The 11,045-nt window shown below is 36.4% G+C and overlaps 1 protein-coding gene across 1 annotated transcript; it reads right to left on the reverse strand.

The window, feature by feature from the left end:
• Window positions 1-3,418: 3,418 nt before the first annotated feature.
• On the reverse strand, window positions 3,419-6,827 carry LOC106070174 (uncharacterized). Its single transcript, XM_013230016.2, has 2 exons — window positions 6,679-6,827; window positions 3,419-4,503 (listed from the first exon to the last, which is right to left on the reverse strand). Exon 2 carries the CDS (start codon window positions 4,495-4,497, stop codon window positions 3,571-3,573), a length of 927 nt encoding a protein of 308 aa, XP_013085470.2. The 5' UTR covers window positions 4,498-4,503; window positions 6,679-6,827; the 3' UTR covers window positions 3,419-3,570.
• Window positions 6,828-11,045: the final 4,218 nt, after the last annotated feature.

Raw genomic sequence — 11,045 nt, forward strand, 5'->3', positions numbered from 1 at the left:
CATTATGACTACCACATTATGACTGCCACATTATGACTACCACATTATGACTGCCACATTATGACTACCACATTATGACTGCCACATTATGACTGCCACATTATGACTGCCACATTACGACTTCCACATTATGACTGTCGCAATATCACTAATTTTGTTTGATCGAAAAAAGTGAAATAAATTGTACAGTTTTTATATTATGTGTTATGTGGGTGTAAATATGGAATTATGCCCCTTAAAAAAAAAAGCTTTGTTGTTTTTTTTAATGCGACTACACTGGAAGACCGTGACGTAGACAGAGGCCAGTAGATTCAATTTCGGGCACTTCTAAAAGAGCTGGCCAAGAAATGAAGTAGAAAATTAAAACACACAACTAGATAGTAGATATATACAATAGAATATTTCGATGTAAATGAGGTTCCTTGTTTGACTCCTCCCCCCTCCCCCACCCAAACCTTTTTGGAGTCCTAATACGTAATGTGGATATAGATATGTGGCATATGCTTTTAGGTCAAAGTTACTTTTAACCGAAGGCTGAATCTTTCCAATACTCATCCGTCCATATGTAAACACACACACACGCACACACACACACTACCTATTTATTTTTTTTTTATTGTATTTTTTCATTCACCTTTAACACTTCTTGGTCTGCGCTATTCCCAACCAGATCTAACCAATCAGATCTTTCGCATGAGATCCGGGTTTTTGTTTTTTTTTCCTACTGAAACTATTTGTCTTCTTCCAGCAGGTACGTCACAGTCATGACCTAGTTTACTTGGAGTGTGACCTGATTCTGGCTGTTTTGAAAGTGTCTTGTGAAGGGGTGGAGGTCAGGAGTGACGCTGACATATTTAGACTAGGAGAGTTTGACTGAACTAAAGCTGTACTTCCTACGAAATGGGAGAAGACAGAATGTATTAGTCACAAATGTGGTTATTATTTTTTTTAGAAAGAATTAAAGAATTTCTACATTGCAATCATCGGCAAAAAGTTTTTTTCTGGGTTAGTGCAGTTTGGTTGGTTAGTAATGTAAATGAAAACTAGCAAATTATACAAATTATTTTTAAAAAGCTTATCTCAGAAGACCTGTACAGCTTAAAGTCATTTACACCAATACCTTAAGATTTTATTCCCGCAATTAATAGCAGACTATGCCATTCGATTACCATTAATCAGTTAATGTGGTGGTTCATTTTTTATTGATTCATATATTTTTTGTAAGTACAATAACATAAATAAATAAAGTTCTCCTTTATTCAGACCATGTGATCTATAGGGCAGATGATGTTAAGTCTTCTGTTTCTTTGGTCAACAATTAACTATCAGGTTAGCCAGTGCAACGACCGGTTGCCTTTACTTTCCCCAACTAATGTCAGGTACCCATTAGAGTTGGGTGGACTAAGGTGCGCCCTAAAAATTCCGAAATTAAAAATCCCGGTATTCACCGAGATTCGAACCCAGGTCCCCAGGCTCAGAATCCAACCGCTTAACCACTCACCACTCAGCCACTGTGTTCCATATATTTTCAGGAATAAATAATAAATGTGCAGAAGTTATAACTTGATCCAGGACTAGAAAGTGGGAGAGATAACGTGTAACAAACATTGTATCAGGCAGACAGAGTTGATATTAGCTTTGAAATAAGGATTGTACTGATCCTCAAGTAGATCCGATAGAGGACATTGTGATGTGTGGATGTTGACAATTTGTGATGTGTGGATATTGAAGAACTATCTGATTATGTACCACGAATAAAGTTGTTTGTAATAGTTTCCCTTATGTGAATGTATAATTTGTTTTTTTTAATAGTTATCATTATTATTATTATTTTATTATTAAATGTACGCTATAAGTATTTTAACAAATTTATGTTATGTAATACCAAAATAGTATTATTATACAATACAATTAAGTAATAAAGATTCATAGTTAAATAACCATAAACAGTGAGTGTGTGGACCTGGTTGTGAAGCACTAATCATTTAATGCCTCATGTAACTGAGGTCTTTAGACAGTATGTCTTACAATATGACCAAACCAGCTCAGCTTTCGTCTCCTCGCAGTATTGGGGTGTTCTTCCTTTTTGCCAGACGGAGTGTTGACTTGTAAAAGTACAAACTCATTTGTCTTCTTTTCATAGTACCTAGCTAACAGCTTTTGTTTATCTGTCAGTGGACCTGTGTGTGTGGGAGGGGAGAGGGAGGGAACTTAACAGAACTGTGTCTCAATTCCATTTCCAGGCAAGAATTCTCAGCACTTGGATGGAAACGGTCGTTGGAGGAGACGATTCGGCCAATAGGAAAGCCAAACGGAACCCCTTGTTGGGATGCCTTAGAACCGAGTCCAGTTGACTGGTGGGTATGGAAGAAAGCCCCAACAAACATGTCACTACCCACTCACCGTTTCTTAGGGGACTGTTTTTATGGCGGACACCTGAACAACTGATAATGTACAGATAAGGAATATGGGGGAGTTTCCCCGGTGTGCTCGACCTTAGGTCTTCGTTTTAACCTGAGGGACTTAGGATACGAATCGTCAGTAATATGGATGTAAAAATGCTTGAATCTGTTAGCCAGACCGAAATGTGTTCAGACAGGCAGGTGGGAGTCCGTGGAGCTAGAGTTCCAAGAGTCAACGCTTAGGACAAATACCAAGAAAAGAAGGAATCCAAATTTCTTTATATTTTATGTCCCAATAATTACTGAGCTAAAAGGTTAATATAATATTTGCCTTAAAAAGTTTTTCATTCACTGTGGATAAGATTATTTGTAATCTGTAATCTGTAATTTGTAAAGCCACTATTAGGAAGACAGTCTTAAAAAGATATCACCAGCTATTCAGGATGTTATTCGCAACATTTCATTCTAAATCCTCTTCTATTTTTTTGTTGAATTAATGAGTTTCTCATAAATTTGGAATCAAAGGTTTGTGTCATTTATTAAAAAACTCTTTGCTCTGTTGCAAGCCTAATACAAAACAAAACATCGATGTTTTTTTTTTCTTCCTGCTCTAAAATGAAAAGGTGAATTGATGGGTTTTATTTTATTTCAATGTTTGGCTAAGTCACGTCTGCGTGTCTACATCATGCACTCACACACTCTCACCTTTTTCTCTTTCTTTTTTTCCCCTGTCTTCCTCTCCAACTCTTTTATCCTAGACCCAACCAATAGCTCGTTGTAACGTCATACAAACCTGTGACGTGGCAACGAGCTATTGGTCTCCACTGCCGACAGGTTGTGATGTTGCAGGTCAGTCTATAATGAATGGTCTCCGTTCATCTCGACCTCATTTTCAATTTTTCATTTCACTCTCTCTCACTCTTTACCCCTCTCCCCACTCCTTTCTCTCTCTCTCTCTCTCTCTCTCTCTCTCTCTCTCTCTCTCTCTCTCTCTCTGCAATTTCCCTTTTCATTAATATTATACTCCATGACATGTTTTTATTATTTTTAAAATAAACATTTGTTAAAAAATTTGGAATTCTCACATTAAAAATCATAAAGAAAGCATTCACTATTACAATTTAAATGAACTAAGTGTTGGCCGTTCACTAACGACGTATGTTCACATTTAGAGACTTGTGACGTCGAATTTGGACAACGCTGCAAACAATATACTCAGAAAAAAGAATTCGACATTTGATGGAGCGAGAGTTCTTGCGTCGCTCGTAGTTGTTAAAACCCCTTCAGTTGTTACAGTGCCTTGGATTAGAGGTTTTGGCGTTGGGGGTGTTGTGGTTCCTTCACCGCATGCAGCAACTATCAGTCTTTTGAACTCATCCACAGTGCAATTTTTTCTTAAGCATGTTTCTGTGCTCCAGCTGGATACGTTGAGCCTCAGGAACTGGCAGTAGTACTCGTCTCTCGTGAAGCTCTTCGCTGTTCCGTTCGATTCAGTACACTGAGATAGCTGGCTCCGGCATGACATGCTCGAACTCAGTATCGCCCGGGAGAATCTCTGATCAACACTGGTCAAGTTGTTGGCACACGCTGCGTTTTTCAGAGTTTGGAAATCGCTCGCACTGCAGTTTGTTGATGTGTTCTTGACATACGATTCCCAGGAAATTGTGTTGAGACTAGTATTTATAAGTAAGCAGAACTGCTCCTCTGACTTGAGAACCGTGAAAATCATTGAAGAGTAGGTACTGTTGACCACACGAGTCTGACAGTTTTGAGAGACATTGGCCAAAGCGTTGTAAAAACTGTTCTTGGCGTCACTGCTGTTGATCGTTGTGCTGCTTACATTACACTCAGTCGCCATTAGGTTTTGGAAATCGTTCTCTTTACAGAAACCTTGCTTCACGTAGCAGAGGTAGGTTGCGTTCTCTTTGAGAAGCTGACACGCTGATGTCTTGTTGGAAAGGTTGCTACGATCACAGGTCTTATCTGTTTCTTTACAAGCCGTGGCATATGAGGTATTATTGAGTGGAACAAGATAGGCGGATGCAGTGTTTAAGCCAAGAACAATACCTATAGACAGTCCAAGAACGTAATTCATTCTCGTCTGAAACAAATGGAAATACAAGAGAGAAGTGTTAGCTTTCATTGACTTTTTAGATAAATACAGAAAGACATATACTTTAAAAATGGCTCAAAATGCAGTGGCTTCAATGAAAGGGGGTGGGGAGTGTGAGGGTCGCGGAGGGTGAGACAATGGTGAAATGGAACTTTGCTAAACAAAATATTTACAAACTAGATTATCAAAAATTGATCACCCACGATTTTTTTTTTCCTTCTTCAGACACATTGTATGGCTACTTTAATATAGATTAAATTTCTATTGATATACCACACAAATTTGATTTGAGAAAAGTTTTTGTGAATAAATCTAGAGAATTACTTTAAACAGCTGTAGCTTCACCACTACTTTGTCAACAATTACATCATTTTTCTAAAAGTAATGTGGACTGAGACCAATCGTCAACCTCATCGGGTGACACCAACCATTGTAACGCCTCTGTTAAACTATACACCTCTTAATAAATACTTGCCTTATCACATACAAAAAAATATGAAAAACAATCTTCAAGTAAACCTAAGGTTAGAAATGTACAAAAATCTTTTTTTTTTAAACAAAATATCGGCAGTTAGTTGACATTAAATTTTCCAGAGATTTTCAGAAACAGTGTCAAGGAAACTAAATTGAACTTCAAAATTTCCTACTAATTTAAAGTTACAAACATACAGACTGAAGAGTTTAAAAACTTGATTCTGCAGTGCCGAAATGTGCACATACTGTATCACGTTTTTTTTTTAAAACATATCACCACGTCCTTTATTTCTGTACACCAGATACACCAAAAAGCTATTTATAGGCTTTTCAGCCATGTTTGAAAATCTCCAACTTGCTTGTTCTCAAACAAGCTCTAACTGTTCGTTAGAAGAACCGAATTCCTAATTGATAACCACCTATCCTGTTTTTTAAAGTGATAACGTAATCTAACAAAATATTCCAATGTGTAAGTTATTTCCCTCTTTTATAAAACAGGTTTCAAATGACCCGGAACAACTAATATGTTTTAGCTTTTTTTTTTCCAAGTATTATTCTAATATAATTTACGAAGCGTATTGTAAGTAATATTTTTTTTGTGATTGGGCAATAATTTAATTATTATTTTAATAGAATGAACCTGCCCTGTTGCTAAAAACAGATGCTGACCGGGAAAAGTGGAGGGAATAGGTTACTCAATCTGTCACAGCGCCCCCTACGACAAAAGTTAACAGGGAAATAATGATGATGGTGCGCCTTAAAAGATTCTGATCAAGAAACTTCCAAAGTAAGCGAATACATTGGTGATCAATGAAAATGTATTTAGTTCAATGGAATACTTCAGGACTTATTGTACTGAAAGATTAAAAGAAGAAACAACTGTTTTTTTTTTTCAAAGCTTATATTAACTCCCTTGTCTCTCTGTCTGTCTGGGTGGAAACTTGTACACGTTAATTAACTCCCTGTCTCTCTGTCTGTCTGGGTGGAAACTTGTACACGTTAATTAACTCCCTTGTCTCTCTGTCTGTCTGGGTGGAAACTTGTACACGTTAATTAACTCCCTGTCTCTCTGTCTGTCTGGGTGGAAACTTGTACACGTTAATTAACTCCCTTGTCTCTCTGTCTGTCTGGGTGGAAACTTGTACACGTTATTTTCTACCACTTCCCGTTCTCAGATCAAGCGGAAACTTTGCACAATTATTCACTGTCGACAACAAAATAAAGAATAATAAATTAGTTAATCAATTAGTCGTAATTAGATAGTTTTGTTATTTATATAGAAAATATACTTGGCTAAGGAGAGATAAGTCTATTTCTATTTTCATAAGTACTTGGATAGCTTAGTAGCTAGCATGGAGGCTCGAGACCTCGAGTTCGAATTCAGACTGAGCAATTTTTATATTTCATATCTTTTGAAAAGGCGAAATGGAAACCTTTAAACAAAACTGATCCACAAAAGAGAGATGATAGCGTACTGAGCAGACTGTGAACATGAGAAATGAAAGTTGCGCTAAGTAAAAACAATTAATAAAATAATAAACTGTTTTTAATACCACGTTTATTAATGTAAGTCTAGATCTATTAAAAATTAATCACATGATTGATTTAAAATAAATGTATGCAAATTTGCCCAATATAGGCTTTGATTTGTTTAATTGTTTTAATGAGACGAATGATTTGAATCATTACCTTTGCAAGTGTTTCTAGCAATAACAGCAGACCAAAATGGCTTGGAAAATATTCGACAGTATCTCAATGACCTGGCGTTTGAAATGTTAACTTAATGAGGGCAGAGAAACATTTAAATTTTGTGTAATCAGCCCCTGATTAACATCCTATTACATGATTGAATCACATGACACAATTTATACATCTGGTGAGAACGCGTGACTACATTTCAACCAACTTTAATTTAAATAAAACATTGTATGAAATACCATCAAGATCACAATTCAATTATTCCCCTGGCTACATTCTTGTAATTTAAATCCAATCATTTCGTAATGAATCATCTCAGAACGAATAATTTCATAACGAATCGTTTCATAATTCTCTGGTGAAGCTTTTATTTTAAAGATGTAACTCTTGTGAGAGAATAATCTCATAAACACACACTTACGAAAGCGGCAGTCTCATAGATGTTTGTTGAGGGTCAACCTTAAAAAAAAAACAATGATACTTAAAAAAAAACAAATTTTAAATTGAGTGAAGGGAGAACACCTTTCTATCGCTGCCATATTTCTTAACATTGCAAGTTTACCTCTCCTTTTTCAATACAAACACAAATAATTAATGTCTACTAATTGATTAACTAATTGGTTAATTCTTTGATTGATTTTAATTCATGGGTTGTCATCAAAAATGAATAATTTTTCGAAATTTCAACTTGATCTGAGAATGGAAAATGGGGGATCAAAGTGTTAAAGAATCCACCCATACAGCCAGAGGGGGTTAGGTAATATAAGTTTTGTGAAAAAAAATAATTCAGCGTGTGATAATCTTTTTAAAATTATCTTTAACTTTGAGAAAATAGAAAAAACAAAATATTTCCAGTTGCTGGAGGTATGCGCTTGTAATACAGAAAAGTACAGACAGTTGTTTCCCTTTCACACCTTGCGATCTATAGGGCAGACGATATAAAGGTCAAGACATCGACCACCTCTCTTTATTTCTCTTACTGATGTCAGGTACCCATTGGGTAAAATTTCCGAAATTTAAAATTCCAGTCCACAAAGAATCGAACCCGACAACTTAGGCTCGAAAGAAAAGCCAGTCAGTCACCAAGCGGTTATAGTACAGACAGACTCAACTCTAATTCTTGAGCTCTCGTGTGTTTTAGAATAGAAAGCAAAGTTTTAGAACTGAAGTTAAGATTGTTTCATAAACGTCATTTTTAAACTATGCCTCTAAAAAATCGACAATAGCTTCAGTGTTTAATAAAAAAAAACTTAATTAACAACAATTAATATTGAATCCCTGCCCTTTTATTAAGGATGTTAAAAACTGTCATGAAACTTGGATGATTGTGTCATTACATCGCAGTCCTCATTTATTACAAGGACTACATCTTTGTCACAAACTGAAGTCCCGTAGCACAGCTGTGTCTGCCACGGCAGTAGTGACGCCCCTACCTGGCAGGTATCACTATGATTGTGTCATTACATCGCAGTCCTCATTTATTACAAGGACTACATCTTTGAAATAGGGTGTCACAAACTGAAGTCCCGTTGCACAGCTGTGTCTGCCACGGCAGTAGTGACGCCCCTACCTGGCAGGTAGCACTATGATTGTGTCATTACATCGCAGTCCTCATTTATTACAAGGGCTACATCTTGGTAATAGATTGTCACAAACTGAAGTCCCGTTGCACAGCTGTGTCTGCCACGGCAGTAGTGACGCCACTACCTGGCAGGTATCACTATGATTGTGCCTCTATTGATCTGCTTTCTCTGGAGAGCTTAGGCTAAATATCAAGAGACACAACTAGGTCACTATAAGGATGGGAAATCACCGGAGCGTGTCTGTGTATGTGTTTTTGGAGACGGGGTTATTTAATACATCCTTTATTTGCATAGTGGGGGGAATTGTTTATAGCTACCAAGAGCTAGTAGACATATCATTGTAGATGTTTTACAATAGGAATCAAACAGGTAGAATAAAACTACAACAAACTTTTTTGTCAACAAAAATGAACGTAGCTTTTAATAACACTACATGGATGTCTGTATACTTCACTGTATTACAACATTTATACACAGCTTTCAACTTCACTGTAGCTGTAAGTAGTTATATGTAGAAATATAACTTAAAAACAATCGAAATAAAAAAGAACCGCACAATTAATGTCATTTTCGTCCAATACTGAAAGAATTTATCTCCCTTGTCCTATATGAAACAAAATTAGTTAATTTATTGATTGAGTTGATAAAAGCTTTGTAAATCTCTTCAAGAGTGATCAAACGAAATTCAACTCACTTTAAGAAAACATGACACACACATCTCTCTCTGTGACTCGTCTCTCGCTTGTCCTTCTTCCCTTCCACTGTTACTTCCCTTAAGTATCACCTCAACTTACGACAGACTTCCTATTGGTTACGTCAGAATCTAGCGAGTTGATATAAAACCTGTACTTCTTTGATCATGATTACACCAGAAACCCACACACAGACAATCCGTAACCAAGAGAAGGGCGCATAAGTGAGAGAAATGGAATGATACAAACAAGATTAATTGTCCTATAAGTAAGTAAATTAGTGACATTGAATTGAATCGAACTCGACAGGTAATACTAATGCTGAAGATATCCTCTTCGGAAAATTAATATAATTTTTTTTTGACCAAGTTGATAGTTAACAATGTATTTAAGCTATCTCTAGGTCTGTGCATTCTCTTACAATCTTGCATTAGTGCCCGTCTCGTTTTCCAATAGCCGAGAGAAAAAAAAGATAATCACGTGAAAGGAAGGTAACCAATAAAAAGAGTAGCAAAAGAGTTATCTACCCTGTATTCGTCAGTAGACCTTGTAACTCTAAACAGTCAAATAATTGTAATTGATACAAAATAAAAGGCATGTTATGATACACATTAAGTATGGACGATAACAAATCTCATGTTATAGTTTGGTGTCCTGTGCTACACTCATTTATAATCTGACATCAATTTATTTAACAAGTTTTAATATTCCATTTAATTGGCCTAGACATCCTCTGTCGTAAGTTCCAAACTATCCACGTAGATATCAGGAATTGCTATGTTTCTAAAGCCATGATAGCCTATAACATATCATACACATATGTGTAATTTTACTACCTAATTCTTCTTGTACACAACATTTCAGTATTAATGACCGAATATGTTGCTTACGATTTGTAGATGCTTTAACTTCTTCAATCGTTTATTTCTCCAGCCTTCCATTTGTATTGTATCTTGAGTGTCTGGTGTCTGATCACACTCAGAGCCTCTTGTACTTAATAACTTTGTTTGTCATACATTTTAAAATGTAATCAACCATCCTGCCGATTGCATCAATTCTTGTCTGACCTAGCTAACCTTTATCTGTTGTCTCTCATAGACATCTCATGGTCAGAGTACTTTAGATATGTAACCGTCAAATTTTAGGTCGAAGAAAAATAAAGTTTTTTCTTTTTTTATTGTTTTTTTTAGGGGGGGGGGGGGGTGCGTTTTTTTTAATTATTAAAGCACAGCCTCAAACTTTTACCTGTGGTGAATCCTAAATGAAAAACAAAAATTCGCTCACGCCCCCCCCCCCCCCCCAAACCAGCCCTGTTAGATTTCGGGAAGGACTTTAGACATGTAATAAAGAAAGGAAACGTGAATATAGATATAATCATAACAATTTTCAGGAGTAAAAAGAAAAGATACTTAATAATTTGTTTAGACTAGACAAAATTCTTACTGGAATAGGCTATAGATGGAGCAGACTCCCCCTCTGTCCAGCAAGGTTGTAAGGGAGAGCGCTGTAAGCTCACCCAGAGGGTCAGGGTCTGAACACCAGCGTCAATTCATTTCCTGCGTTCCAAGCTTCAAAACTTCTTTCTCCTGACGTCTACAACACATTTGTTATCATAGTAAAAAAGAGCGCAAGTAAAAAGAAATAAAAATAAAAAAAAGGCAGTGGGTGAAGGTCGATATTGAAATGCTTTCTTGAAATCAGAACGCTCCATTCACCCGTGTAAAAAAAAAGTCTGATGTATAATTAAGTCTAATTAAATAGTAGGCAGCACTGGCCAATATAAGTATGCGAGGAGCATTCCAGGTAATATAGCGCACGTACGTCTGTAAGAGGTGTTATTGTCGTGAGATCATCTTTGTATTAAATAAGACGTCTTATCGCGGACCTTTTTTTTTTCTGTCACACAAAAGTCGTCAATATAACGATGTCATGAGATTTTCGACCATTCTGACACCAGAAATTCGCAAAGAATCACGTTAGTGGAGACCTTTTAAAAATGTCTTCTTCTAAGTGTTTTGAGTAGATATTGCTGCAGACGCCTCTTGCAAAAACATTTATTCGTTCCTTTCTATAAGATGAAATG

Source organism: Biomphalaria glabrata, chromosome 7, assembly GCF_947242115.1.
Source record: "Biomphalaria glabrata chromosome 7, xgBioGlab47.1, whole genome shotgun sequence".
Taxonomy (NCBI): domain Eukaryota; kingdom Metazoa; phylum Mollusca; class Gastropoda; family Planorbidae; genus Biomphalaria; species Biomphalaria glabrata.

Coding starts and splice junctions, on each gene's coding strand:
- LOC106070174 (XM_013230016.2), bottom strand. CDS start 4,497: ATGAATTACGTTCTTGGACTGTCTATAGGTATTGTTCTTGGCTTAAAC.